This window comes from Nycticebus coucang, chromosome 19 (assembly GCF_027406575.1).
Source record: "Nycticebus coucang isolate mNycCou1 chromosome 19, mNycCou1.pri, whole genome shotgun sequence".
Lineage (NCBI taxonomy): Eukaryota > Metazoa > Chordata > Mammalia > Primates > Lorisidae > Nycticebus > Nycticebus coucang.
In genome coordinates, this window is record NC_069798.1 from 50,986,799 (window position 1) to 51,002,360 (window position 15,562).

General features: G+C 36.9%; 1 protein-coding gene across 4 annotated transcripts in view; it reads right to left on the reverse strand.

Annotated features, from left to right (window-relative positions):
• Window positions 1-9,230: 9,230 nt before the first annotated feature.
• The window catches only part of CCDC68 (coiled-coil domain containing 68), a 62,338-nt gene continuing 56,006 nt past the window's right edge, over window positions 9,231-15,562 (reverse strand). For all 4 annotated transcript variants that reach the window (XM_053571573.1, XM_053571574.1, XM_053571572.1 and 1 more), the window contains one exon: window positions 9,231-13,795. In XM_053571573.1, the coding sequence (XP_053427548.1) occupies window positions 13,738-13,795 (58 nt within the window). In that variant the 3' untranslated portion in view covers window positions 9,231-13,737. The remainder of the gene's footprint in view (window positions 13,796-15,562) is intronic.

Consider the following 15,562-nt stretch of genomic DNA (forward strand, 5'->3'; position numbering starts at 1 on the left):
CCTATCTCTAAACCTTGTAAAAATCAGCTAGTGTAGTGGGACATATCTGTAGTCCCAGCTACTCAAGAGGTTGAGGCAGGAGGATCACTTGAGCACAAAAGTTGGAGGTTGAAGTGAGCTATGATATACTGTACTCTAGCCTGGGTGGCAGAGTGAGACCCTGCCTCAGAAAGAGAAAGGAAAATCAAATTTCTATACAGACCTAATTTTTCCAAATCCCATTCCCCATTCAACCTTTCCATACCAACCTCCATCTGGTATTGTAACAGTTTCAGAAATACAGACAGATCCAAGGGAATATGTATTCATAATTTTTGTAGGATGGACTGAAGTCAGAAATGTACCATGAATCCAAACAACTTGAGATGTGTTTTGGGGACCAGCCTCCCAGTGAAATCCTCAGTGTTGACTGCCCGGCTCCTCTGAGTTCTGCAGTATCATGAAAGCATCTAAAATCAGTCATGGTTGGACATTTCCTTCCATGGTATTTTCTCTGGGAGACTTTTCATGATCTCAACGCCTGCGATGTGAATATAGAAATTTATTAGGTAACATTTACGATGTGTCTTTTGGAAGGAGAATGAGGAAGAACAATATTACCATTGCTGTGGCAAAATCTGGTAAACTTTCATCATTACATCAATTTCTTCTTTGTATTCAAATTGTGATATTCTCTGCATTTCCCTAATGGGGAATGTTTGGCCTTTATAAAACTCTGAAAATGTTCTGTTTTGACATATCTTTTTGTTTCTATTCATTTCCCAGTTATATGATTGATTTACTTGTGCCAAGATTCTGTCATTGTCAGTTATTTAACCAGTATTTTTTTTTAGGCTCTATTTTAGGATCATTACTTGATAGCTGTAGCATGAAGCCAAGAGTGATGATGCCCATAATTATAGAACCATGCCTGTAAAAATAACAATTATTGGGTAATAATCTCAAGAGGAATGAAATGTAAAACTGACAAGAAAATTAATTTAAAATAGCATTCCATTTATAAATAAATACTTGATCTAAAAATTTTCTCTGCAGAGTTTGACCACTGACCCCAAATTTTACATAACCATGATTATTTCAGAGGTTAATGGTTCTGTATAATTTAATCCATTGCCATGTGGTATACAGACTGCTTTTAAAAGGTCCATATCCCCTTTGCTCCACAAGAGCATGTACTTTTAGCCAAGATATTTCCTGTTACTGATTATCTACCAATGTTTTAATAAACCATATTGTATTTTAGAGAAATATTTAAAATGTACAGGAAACTGCTTTGTCATATCAAAACTATTTCTAGAGGGTTTACTCTGGTTTTATGTTTACATTTCTCTAACTCAGTGCCTCAGATACCTCTATGACCAAATGAGTCTTCATAGTTCATTTTCTATAATGTTATATCATATAACAGAGGAAGTCCTCACAGAGACACTAGCACAGCTAAAGGTCTTTTAATTTCATCAGCAAAGGATCCAAGGACTTTATTCAACTCTGGAGATTATGACCTTCTCCTGGTCTCCTAGTTTACTTCTCATGGAGTGGACATGACTTGAGACTCTAATTGTGATTAGGCCCATGTTTCCCTTCTAACATTAAAAAAAAAAATTGTTTTGAAAAAAATGTATCCAAAATAGAGAACATAATGTTTGTCTTGGTCTGATGTTGGTGACAAGTCAAGAATTGGCCTAGAAAATGCTAAATCCTGGGGGTTGAGCTTGTGAGTTTCCCCAGGAGAGTTTAAAACTCTCGCAAGTTACCACTGTAGCCAATTTGCAAACATTTCCATAATATCAGCTATCACACTACCAAAAATTCAAAACCAGCATTTTCTAAAGTGAATATTTTTTCTATCATCTTTAACCTGACAGGCCACTGGATATTGTACCAGTGGGTGTCTTTGTCATGCTTCTATGATAAATTGTTCTCTGCCAACCTGCTTAAGTCAGAAGAACAAGGCAAGAGTTTTAATCAGCCCTTTCTTGTTCCCTTTGTAAGAAAGAGAGGCTTGACCACAGAGAAGGACATGACTACATTAAAAAATAATTTTATGACAGCCACACTATAATTTTCTTTAAGCTGTAAATCGAATGCATTGGAAATTACCAGATTTGATGAAGCCCATGTATCTTGTCACCAATGGAACGGGTGCAGCAGTTAGAAAGAAAGCAAGATTGTGCAACAGATGCAGTGGACAGCCAGGCATAGGATAGAACCTGGGATCTTGCTCTGTGAAACAGAGTCATTCACTATTCAGTGTCTCTGTTCACTTCAAAAAAGCACATATATGTTTCTCATTTGTATCACACCAAACATTTGAAATTAAATCTTCATCCATAAAGGATTTTGAAATGAAAATTCTAAAACTAAAACTTTAAAGAAACGCTATTCCAAGTCTGTGGTTTGCTAAGACATATAATAACTCCTTAAAAGGAAGATCCAAGAGCTGATAGTGGCCAAAATGATAGAAGAGTTTCTTTTACCTTCTACTACCAAGCTTTAAAACATTTTTTAAAGTCCAGTATATTTGAGTATTTTAGAGAAAGTTTTATCATTTGTATAGATGCTAAGATGCTATCTATATTGAAAAGGTTATCTAAACCCAAGTTCTAGTGGCCTAACCTTATTTTATATAGTTAACCTTTTCAAGATTTAGTTTCCTAACTGTAAAATGGAATAATCATCCCAGTACAACTCAAAAGAGAACTTGTTAAAGTCTGTTATTAGCAGCATCCCACTTTAAAGAATCATATTATCTATCGATGTGCCTTCAGCTGTATTATGTAATACTCAAAATAAACTCTACCGCAGGGGTCCTCGAACTGAAGCCTACAGGCCACATGAGGCAGTGTGAATTGTATTTGTTCCCATTTTGTTTTTTACTTCAAAATAAGATTGTGTGCAGTGTGCATAGGAATTTGTTCATAGTTTTTTTTTGTTTTTTTTTTTTAACTATAGTCCGGCCCTCCAACGGTCTGAGGGACAGTGAATTGGTCCCCTGTTTAAAAAGTTTGAAGACGCCTGCTCTACTGGCTTAAAAAAGGAAAGAAAAGGTTTTCTAAGAATTCAACACAAGCTGTATTTTCTTCTTGAACTTTGACCAAAGTGATAATCAACTTATTTCTAGGGAGAGTGCTAAGCTCTTAAACATGAGAATGGATATAGATTATTATCTGAGATGAGTATTGTCTAAGTACTCTATAAATCCATGACGCTATTTTCACAGAAAGTAGAAATGATAAAAAAAATTGGTATTGGATACATAGTTTTACAAAAGTATTGCCTTAGAATTCTTGGTTGGAAAACCAATCACAATGATCTTGTTGAGCAAAAACTATAAAGAGAAATAGGAGTTAAAAGTTGTCTAAAGTGTACCCTTAAATACAGTAGAACATGGAGAAGGCCATAATTAAAAGGATGATTTTGAAGTACAAAAATTAAAAATTAAAATAAAAGATTCTTTACAACCAAATCCATGGGAAATATTTAGCCATCATTTTCATTTACCAACTAGAGATTTATTCCCTTAGAACTAAACTAGAAGATTTAAATAAAGGAATATTATTGGTATAAAAATTTGGGAAACTTAGAAACATTTTCTTTATATGAATCTAATTTTTTCACTGATTTTACTTCGATTCATTTTTCCAGGAGCAGCATCACAAAGATACTGTTCTGCAGAGTTCTTTATACCTATAGTCTATGATTGAGGTGTTTTCTCCATTCATATATGGAGAGAATCTCATTAATGAAAACACTTGTAGCAAAATAGGGGAATTATTTAAAAGGGTGTCATCTTTTGTGAAAAATATACAAAGGAATCATCTTTAGGTTGAGAGATTTATTCCTGCCTCTTTTCCTGTCCAACAGGTCATGGAAGTCATGGCTAAGCTCCCTCAGCTGACTTAGTCTTTGAGGATCATTAGCAAATTCTGTAGAAGCTGGCATGCCTGATCTTGACCTAGTGGATCTCCTAATTTAACTGGCGCTGCTGTACTGTCACCTGTTGGCCCATCATAGTAGTCTGTGTCCCCAGGAAAGTGATAACAGGTGCTTATCTTTACTCATTTTCCCGGTGGCTTCTCCCCCCACCCCCCAATACTCTTTGAGAGAAAGCCCTGCTGTTCTAGACAGGAAAGTGTCCAGAAAGAACAATAGGGGATCGTGGATAAGTTATTAAATATTTTAGTGACTTCCCCTCACATAGGGCTCATAAACCCTGCATACTTCATGGGGATCATGTATCAAAGAAGAAAATAGAAAATGGGCTGTAAATTATGTTCCATTTCATAAATCAGGCGTCCTCAAACTTTTTAAACAGGGGGCCAATTCACTGTTCCTCAGACTGTTGGAGGGCTGGACTATAGTTTAAAAAAAAAACAAACTATGAACAAATTCCTATGCACACTGCACATATCTTATTTTAAAGTAAAAAACAAAACGGGAACAAATACAATTCACACTGCTTCATGTGGTCCGCGGGCCACAGTTTGAGGACGCCTGTCATAAATAGTTACTCTTATCACACACTAAAACCTAATTTTAAAGAGTCATAATTTAAACCAGCTGTTGTAGAAAGACGTTACCACAGCAGGGGAAACACACTAATTTTGGTAGAGGTATTGGAGACTACAAATGGGCAGTCAACTTGAAGTCATTATATTTGAACAAATTTTATGTATCTCATTATTTAAAAAATGAATTCTATGTTAATCTATATGTCATATTGTATTTCTTTCAAGAAAACCGATTGCCCTCTAAATAGCATATTATCCACTTGGTCAAAATCTTCCATGTACAAATAGGGCTTTTGTGTCCATCACCTTGTACAGGATACAGATTGTACCTAAAATCATTTAAGAAAAATAAATGATCCTGCGTTCATTAATGTGTTAAAGTAAACAGTGTGCTCACATGACACTCAAGTGCTCCACCGCATCCTTTAAGTAATATTATTCTCATTTTTAGGCTCAGCACGTTTGATTGTTTTGTCTGTCTCCTATACAGATCTCTATTTTGTCTAGTGCTATAAGTGTAACTTAAAACTTTGAACATGGAGTTTTTAATTCCATAGGTCCCTAAATAGACGGTGACTCCTGAAAAACTCTGTTAGGTCATTATATTGTTGCACCAAAGTTCTAGCAGCTTCAGAAATCATAGCATCCAATAATTTTGTGGTGTCCGGGTTTGAATCCATGGCTGAGAATTGTATTCAGTGATTGTTTCTGCACACTTTTCAAATAAATGCATTTTTATGCACTCAAAGCAACTTTATTTCTGTGCTGAAGCTGGATATATGGTGGGTAGGGAACCAATACCAACTTGGAACTCTATCATATTAAACATGGAATCCATTCAGAACTAAAAAATAAGTGATCTGCGGTGAGCCCTGTGATTTTTATTTCTCTCTCTAAGCTTTCCATTAATTATTTAAAGACTGGGCTTTGCGAGTAAAATTTCCGAATAACTTTGAATGACATATTTATTTAAACTTAGCAATTAACGTATTAAAGTAATCTATACTACATAAACAGTTCCTCAGATTATAACCTATTTCTTCTCCATAACAAAATGCTGAGCAGGTGGTGACAGCTCCCTTAGTCACAGGCTGGTGAAGGATGGTGTTCAAGGCCAATTCAAGACCACAAGTATACAATTTCCTTTAAAATGTTCATTTGCAAAGGCTGAGTTGTTCCCAGAGTGGATGTTCCTCCAGGTGTTACTTAGATAGGCTTTGCCAAGATAATGATGAGTTTTTAATTTAAAGATAAACAATTCTCCCACTGCAAGCGAATAATTTTGTGGCACTGTTTCCTCCACTTTAGTCCCCAGTAGCAGTAATACTGTTTCACAAAGGCAGTATCTTTGGCCCACTGGGTTTGTGTGAAATAATTCAAAATGAAGACTTGTTTTCTTTAAAGGTTTTATAGGAGTTTTAAAAAATAATAATTTGGGTGCCCTTTATTTATGGAAAATAAAATAGAACACCCTAACATTCACTGCTTGTAATGATTGATTTTTTTTAATCTATATGTAAGATATGTTGTATTATTCACAGTTCTCCACACCAAGGAGGACTTAATTTCTAATATGATTACTGCTTATGGAGAAAAAATAGCTGTAATGAGAGTATGGATATTGTTGCTCTGCTAGGAACTCATTTAGGTGGTTTGCATTATGGTTTGGGAAGCCAACACAATTATTAAGACTTGACTAAAGCTATGTATATAAGAGGTACCTATTATATAATAGGTAGTAATCGCTTTGTAATAGTAATCATATTTTTGCATTTATCACAGCTTTGAGCCATTTTTGTAGGTCTCCAAGAGGACAAAAAAAAAAAAGACTCATTTTTACGAAATGGTTAAAAATAAGTGAATAAAGCAGCGGCAAGTTTACAGCAGAAGACTTTCCTCTGTTGGATTGATTCCCCAGAGAAATGTATGCCATAAATTCATTCATACTTAAGAAAGTGAACCAAACAAGCGATGGGACATCGTGCTAGTCAACACACTGCGTTCGAAGAACAGGTGGCCCTACCGCGCTCTGAGCACCCTTGGTTCCTTTCTCCTTCCCTGACTTCCAAGAGCAGTTCCTTATGAGGCCTCTAGGGCGAGAGGTCAAACTGAGACCACTTGATTTAAACACCGAAGAGCAGTTTTCCTTTCACTGCCTCTTCCAAAGAAGAGGCTTTCTTAGAATAGCAAGGAAAGACTAAGAGGGGACTGAGATACAGAACCCCCCAGAATTCCAAGAATTGGAAGGGTAACATATTGAATCAAATAAAAGGAATGATTTACACAAAGGAAATTCATGAAAGAATACACTGAATGGGAAAGGATTTGCACGACACGGGGACTTCCTCTGGTTCACCAGGCAGGATGCGCTGACACCCACACACCTGCCCTGCCTTCAGGCCTTGTGCGCCTGCGCAGCAGCAGCCTCCGCTCCTCCCCTCCTTCCACCAGGGGTCAGCCCTCCTGCATCACTTCCCCACTTTTTTCCTGTCTTTGCTTGGATGTCACCCTCCGAGGCAGGTCTCGTTCAAATTACCGATATTTAGTTAACATTTCTTAAATTGTCAACCGATTTAAAATTGCAACCATGCCTTGTCATCCCTAGAAACTCCCCATCTCTGTGTTTTCTTCACCGTCCAATGGATATCTCCAACTTTATTACCTGTTTCTGCTCACTCGAACATGTTTCCATGAAGCATGGAGACTTTTCTTCTTCCTGGCTCACTTCCTCCACCCTGTCCCCGCTGTCCACTGCACTGCTGAAGCCCTGCCTTCTAGAACAATACCTGGCAAAGAGCAAGCATTCAGTACATACATATTTGTTGAAAGAAGAAATGAATGAACCCTACCAGAAAACTGAACTGAGTAAATGGACTACAGATTAACATTTTGTTCTTTTTTTTTTTTTTTTTGCTATTTGGCACACAGTGAAATGCAGTGTGCAATATCCATTGCACAATTTAATGACTTTTATCATGGAATATACCCAAGAAAGCATCACCATTGTGAAAACACCGAACATTTCTATATGTTCTGATGGTTCCCTGCTCCCTCTCTCCCATTGCCCATACCCTCAGGCAAATACAGTTGACCTTTGAACCATACAAGGGTTAGGGTAGGAGCACTGTCCCATGAAGTCTAAAATCTGTGTATGACTTTTTTTTTTTTTTTAGTAGTTTTTGGCCGGGGCTGGGTTTGAACCCACCACCTCCGGTGTATGGGGCCAGTGCCCTACTCCTTTGAGCCACAGGCACCGCCCTTGTGTATGACTTTTGACTCACCTAAAACTAAAGTACTAAAAAGGTACTGTTGGCCAGAGCCTAACTGATGACATAACCAGTCAAGCAAGACATGTTACATGTTATGTATATTATAAACTATATTCTTCCAATAAAATAAGCTAGAGAAAAGAAAATATGATTATGAAAATCATAAGAAAGAGAGAATGTATTGACTACTCATAAAGTGAAAGTGGATCATGATATAGGTCTTGTTTTTAGTTTGAGTAGACAGAAGAAGAGGTTGCTGTCTCAGGAGTGGCTCAGGCTGACAAATGGAATATAAGGGGACCCATGTAATTCAAACCCATGTTGTTCAAGATCAACTAAATTGATCTGCTCTCCACAATTCTGATATTACAGACTGTATCCTGTTTTTTCTTCTGGCTTCTTTCACTTAGCATAATGATTTGAGATTTATTTCCTGTGGTACATACATATTTGTGGTTTGATCCCCTTTTTTGTTGAGTTATATTCCAGTGTACAGTGTACCACGCTTTGTTTATCCATCTATTCATGAACATTGGTTTTGTTTTTCATTTTTGCTCTTACAGATAAAGGTGCTATAAAAACTCATGTACAAATTTTTCTGTGGATAGAAGTTTTTGTCCTTCTGGGGTAAAGCAAAACAAAATAAAACATCCCAAAGAATTGAATGGCTAGCTCACATTGCAAAGATATATTTAACTTTTTAAGAAACACCTTGTTTCCAAACTGTTTATGCCACATTTTCATTCCCACCAGTAGTAAAGTTCAGTTGTTCTAAATTCTCAGTAATAGCCAGTCTTTTGAATTTTAGCTGTGTGGTGAGAACGCTTATGAATTACTCCCTTATACAATACATAGTAGTTTTATAGATTCTTTAGAGTTCTTTATATCAACAATTATATGAATGCAGGAAAATGGACAGTTTTACTTTCTCCTTTTCAATCTATATGCCATTTTTCTTTCTTTTTCATTTTCTTTCTTGATCTATTCCAATGGCTAGTACCTGCAGTACCGTGTTTGAGACAAGTGGTGGAAGGAGGCATATTTGCTTTATACCAATATTAGTGGGAAAAATATTACTTTCACCATTATTTATTTTAACTAAGGGCTTTTTATAAGTGTTCTTTATCAGAATGATGGAATTTCCTACGATTCCCAGCTTGGTTAAAGTTTTATTATTAACAGTTGCTGAATTTTGTCAAATATACTTCATTGATTAAAATGATCATATAATTCTTGTCCTTCATTATGGTAAATTATACTAACTTTCTAAGATAAACCAACCTTACTTGTCTAGGATAAATCCAAATTTTTCATAATTCTACCACAACTTTAAGTATATCTGAATATAAGGGAAAAGAAATAACTGTCCTTCTTCTAGGTGTAAAAGTAATATCTCTCCCTCCCATCTTAGATTCATGGCTGAGACCTCTATAACAAAAGACAGATCAACAAGAGAAAAGCACAAATTTATTCAATGTAAGTTTTATGTAACACAGGAGCCTTCATAAGGAAATGAAGGCCTGAAGAAATGCATAATGCTGTGCATTTTTTTTTACATTTTTTAAATTAAATCATAGCTGTGTACATTAACACAATCATGGGGCTCCATGCACTGGTTTTATATACAATTTGAAATATTTTCATCACACTGGTTAACATAGCCTTTCTGGCTTTTTCTTAGTTATTGTTAAAACATTTATATTCTACATTTAGTAAGTTTCACATGTACTGATGTAAGATGCACCATAGGTGTGGTCCCACCAATTACCCTCTCCACCCATCCTCTGCCCTCCATCCCCTCCCTTTCCCCATATTCTTGGGCTATCATTGGGTTATAGCTTTCATATGAAAGCTATAAATTAGTTTCGTAGTAGGCTGAGTACATTGGATACTTTTTCTTCCATTCTTGAGATACTTTGCTGAGTGAGAAGAATATGTTCCATCTCCATCCATGTAAACATGAAAGAGGTAAAGTCTCCATCTTTCTTTAAGGCTGCATAATATTCCATGGTGTAATATACCACAATTTATTAATCCATTCGTGAGTCGATGGGCATTTGGGCTTTGTGCATTTTTTTAAATGCTTGAATTGATGAAGACATGGATCGTTACAATGAAGTCTGATTATACAAAGGGGGTGTGATTAATATTTAATAGTAACAAACTGGGAGGAAAATAGCAAAGAATGTTTGTTCAGATTCTTCTCTGTGTCCTTGTGTCTCCAGAGATAAGGATGCTCCTCTCCTCTGGGTATAGGGAGGGCCCCTCTCAAATGAGCATCTGACGGGGGAATGTCAAAAAAATCCTTGCTAGGTTTCATGACCTGCTTCAGTGGAGAAGAGGGGAAGGTGAGCGGGAACGTCCTGCTTCTGCTGTTTTCTCAAATGCCAAGATGCCATATTTTGGGGTAGTATGTCCTGAACCCCATCACAAGTATATACTTTAGTAATAAATCAATTAAATGTGTTTGTTTAAATTTTTATTGTATCCTTAATATTTTCCATTGAAAATAAGAGGAAGAAGAAAAAAGGAAGAAAGAGAAGTAAGGAGGGAGAAAGGGAAGGAACTGAAATGATTACGGTATTAGTTGGAGGACTGTTCAGTTCTGCCTGGATAGGCCAACTACTCTGATATGATGAGGATTTGGTATTTATTTGCAGGTCAGAGGAGATGTGGAGATTTTCAAAATGAAGAAATATATGAAATAATTTGAGAAGTATGTGTTCTTTTCATTTTTATAACTCTTAGTTTTTTTAATTTAGAATAAAAACTTAATATACATATATATTTTTCTCTGTTAATTTGGATGCAGGGAAAATTAGCAGAAAAATTCAAGAATGTATTTCAATATCTGTTCACTGATAAAAAGAATCCATTTATTATGGATTTTATTGTCACAAATAGCAAAATAAAAAGTGATCAATTTATGGATGATTTTTTTTTTTTAAGAGACAGAGTCTCACTTTGTCACACTTGGTAGAATGCCGTGGTGTCACAGCTCACAGCAACCTCCAGCTGTTGTGCTTAGGCAATTCTCTTGCTTCAGCCTACCAATTAGCTGGGACTACAGGCACTCACCACAATGCCTGGCTATTTAGTTGTTGTTGTTGCAGTTTGGCCAGGGCTGGGTTCCAACCCGTCAGCCTTGGTATATGGGGCTGGTGCCTTACTCACTGAGACACAGGCGCCACCCTATGGATGATGATTTTAATGTAAAGGGAAATAAAAACAAACAAAAAATCCACAGAGAAGATCAATTTTCTTCATTGTAAAGCATATTATATGCAATTATTCAAAAGATATATTACACCAATTGTTTAGTCTCGACATTTCTTAAAATATATGTAATCAAGGTAGAACCAAGTTTGCTTTCATTTTCTAACTTCATATATGAACGTAAGGCCCACCTCAGACTTTCTTAGCCAATATATTGATTAGTTTAATGATAAGTACAATTATTTAGAATACAGCTGAACTAGTGTTTCTTTCCTTACAGTTCCTGTATAGTTCTACATTTAGACTAATAAATTTCATTCCCCATTGTAACCTTTTGTTTTGTCATGCAGAAATGTTTATTGAAAAAACATTTCAGATGATAAAAGCCAAGACAATGAGGATATAAGAAATAATACATATATAAAAAACAAATGATATGGCTGATGGTACTATAAAGATACATTTGTATCTGAAGAGCTCAGATCATTTTTGGCTACTGAAACTGCTTATTCTCAGAAAATCCAAAGCCCGCTCCACAGTGAGCCTGGCTGTACTAGGTCCAATTGTACTTCTGTTCAAAAATGAGCATAGCGAAACCAAAAGAAAATCCTGCCGCATCATCCCATTTTTGACTTTGGAATACCTATTTGAATGGAAATCATCAAGGTTGTCGTTAGTTCCTTTAAATGAGACCATTCCAAAATCTCAAATGTATTACCAAATGGCACAATGATTGAGGTACAAGAAGAGCCTGATTGGTCTCCAAGTGACAGGTGGATTCTCTTTCTACACTGCAAATTCTTGAAGTCGGATTCCTTATCCCTATTTCCCTACAACTGTATTACAAAGAAATTCTTCACTGTGGCATAAAGTCATGACAAATAAGTGTGAAATAAGCAGATCAGATTTTTTAGCAGGAAGGTTTGTGTGAGAGCTGAGTTTTCCTGGTGATAGTCCAACAGATGAAAGGCCAACTAATTTCAGCAAAATAGTGACTTTTATCAGTAAGTGTTATTTCTTTTTTTTTTTTTTTTTTGTGGTTTTTGGCCGGGGCTGGGTTTGATCCGGCCACCTCCAGCATATGGGGCCGGCGCCCAACTCCTTGAGCTACAGGCGCCGCCCAGTGTTATTTCTGACTGTTATCCACAGGATCATGCAGATAGCTACCAAAGAAGCTGTGTGTTTGTTAAAGTAGCAAAAAGAGAGGCAATTGTATTGCTGGGAAATATTTCAGACCACCAAGTGAGCAGGTAGAATAAACATCAATGGCCAAGTCAAAGGTTCAAATCTCTGCTCCACAGTTAGCAGCTGGGCAAATGACTTAACCATCTTCAGTATCTTCCTCGGGGAAGTAGGAATAATAATATGACCTGCTTCCGAGGGTTTGGGAACATACAAAAGGAATGTATACAAGTAACACAGAATTGTTCCTGGCATGGTGATAACAAAAATGAATAGTTAACTATACCTGCAAAATTAGCAAGCAATAAAAATGTTTCCAAAGACACTAGGAGACATAAAACACACACACAGAATTACGCAACATTTCAAAGGTTACAGTACTTGGATGAATTTATAAATACATCACTTCAGCTCATGTTTACATACCTTCAAACATTTTATAAAAAACACTGATATTCCACATTCCTCGTCGAAAGGCTTGAAGCACTTTTCCTGAGAAAATGTTTAAAGTTATACATCATAGAGGAAAAACAACGGCCTGAAGGGAATTCACTCTTTAGGATGACTGAGGTCTCTCATCATTCATTTAACGGAAGTGTGTTCTGCTTTCCTGAGTATCAGTACATTTGCATTTCTGCAAGTCAGAGTTTGCTTTTACTCACAGCAACCACAAACTCCACCTATAAGGAAGGTGTGTCTTGAAATTTCAGCACACTCACACAAGAACACTAGACATGTCATTGCATTTCATGAATTCAGATTCTTCCTGGCTGCAGACAATAGCCAATTTTGTTGAACCTGTAATATATACATTTTTATAGAGGTGTGTGCTAACAGCATTATATTCTACTCTTTCCCCAAGTATTTTAATTAGGCGATATTAATATCAAGAAGAAAGTCACAAAGGCAGAGTGCACAGTGAGCATCCCTGGATGCTTTGTGTCTAGGTTACCATCAACAACCAATTTTTAATCCCAGAGCAATTGAAAACCAGTAGCTTTCTATGGTGCCATCAGGCAGCTACCACAGTGCTTAACTGGAGAAGACCATGGGTTGAACAATTAATTAAAAAGAATCTGCTCCTCCTGCCATGTTTCAGTAGGAGGTACCTCTCCCACTAACGATGGATCTGCAGAGGGTTTTATGTTGTAAGATCTTTCTTATTATCCAAAGGTCAATTTTAAAATTTAGTGCTTGTTCATACAGACACTCTATTCTTCCAATTGTATGCCTAAAAACTACTGTCTAAAGTTTAGAGTTGACAACCTTAAAACAGTCCCTTTAGCCAAAGTCTGAAAACGAAACTCAGATTTTTTAAAAATGTAAAGCAGAATCTCTTCCATCGTGGGAAACTGCTTGGTTTCTACACTTATTTGGTAAGTTTTGAAGAAAGAGTTTTTCCCTTAAATATGTATTTGTCTGACCTTTTGGAAGGCCATCTTCCTGCAAAACTACTTATATATAATAAATTCTGTTTAAATATGAGGAAGTCAGGGCTGAGCTTCAAGGACTAAATTAGAGCCACATAGTCTTTATCATAGGATCTTCAGCCAGCCGGTTCATTTTCGTAGTCTAATCAACATCAGGTATGGAGAGATGTCTTCAGTCTTCAATTCACTGTAGAAAAGACAGTTATCAAAAAGGAGCCTGTTAAACTCCACTGATCATGGCTGGACCACCATATTCTACTATCACAATACCACCAAATCTGAACTCGTGGCTTTGTTCTAAGAAAGAGATGGCCGTTAATGGCTCTATTCTGACCAATTCCCCATGAGACGCAGCAGTATGACACTGGGAAAGCCTCTGACATGGGCAAATTCAGCCAGATGTCATATAGGACGAGAGTGAAGCAGTGGGAGGTGGGAGAGGCAGAGCCGGGGTCTGCTATTCCACTTCGCAAAGACAGGTACCAGTCGGTGGAGATGAAGAAACACAGGCCAACGCTGTTCCCTCTGGCAGCTTTAGCCCTCTGAGTTTCTCATAGCCTAAACTTCTTTTCTTACCAAGTGATTCTAGTATTTCAAAGCACACACGTGTTTATAAATGTGTGTCTGTGTGTACACGCAGACACATATAGGCATGCACAAATGCGTGTAGATGTGTGTTTTATTATTGTTATTTAACAACATGGCCCTTAATCTCAAGCAAACCTGTTCTTCTGGTGTTCGTCTCACGAAACATCCGAATATTCTATTGCTCAAGGAAAAAAAAAAGTATTTGTACTTACTGAGAGATAGCATCGAACCATGTTTTATTGATGATTTAAGAGAATTGCCAAGATTAAATTTTACACCTACACAATTTTCATCTTGGTCTTAACAGCCAACAATCTCTCCCTAGAGTTATAATTCCATTATACACTGGCGAATCCAGTTTTATCAGACCAAACTACCACTTACATTCTTGAAGTAGCCAAAATTTGCTAATGTGAAACCTATCTTTCTACAATTAACACTGGAACCTCTATCAAAAATCAGAAAACAAAGGGGATATTTAGTACAGTTTCACCATTTCAATTAGGAAATTTCTCCCATTTGATCTTTCCCAAGTCACAGGGAGAAGAAAAGGCTTTAAGACAGTAGACTTTTTAACTATTAGTTAATTGAATACTAATTAATAACTGCAGCTAAAAAATTGACCAAGGTAGCCAATTCTCCCCAGCATATCCCCTCTGGGCCAGTCAGAGCTCAGCATTAGATTTGGGCAGTCACAACATGGAGATACCAGCTATGGTTTCCTCTACCCCACTTAGCCTCTTCCTCCAGGGTCAAGGCAGCTGGGGCTGGCCAGACACTTCACCACACCAAAGGAACAGTATCTGGATGATGGAATAAAAATTGGTCTTCCTTCCTTCCCTTCGGAAGTCGTGCTGGCCCTCTTATTCCAAACCCTTCACCTCTTCCCCGCCATGAAGTGACTCTACTTCTTTTCCACTTCTGAACGTGGGCATTTCGATTCCTTAAATGCCTCTGAGGCTTCATTTCTTTTCTTTTTTTAGGAATTGCAGGGCTAGTGGCCAAAAAGTTGATAACTTAGCATCTGGAGGCCCAAAGATTTTAGAGGATTTGATTCATAATGGTTTCATCTCTAGTCTCTAATTACGTACATCATTAGCAAAGTGAAACACTGTTTCAGGGAGTTTTAAAGAGAAAGATGAGTCTGCCTGAATTCCTAGGCTGATGCTAATCGCAGTGGGTCTGATTTTCCACCCCAGACCCTGTGGTGAAGTTTCAGAAAGTGAGATTCTGCCCTAAAGGGGTTAGGTTGGGAAATTCAAAAGCTGTTGGAACAGGAAATTTCAAATTACTTTTTAAAATGATATATGCAAATACAGACTATGTTTTCTTTTAAGTGATAATTTCCTAGAGCTTATGGAAATGA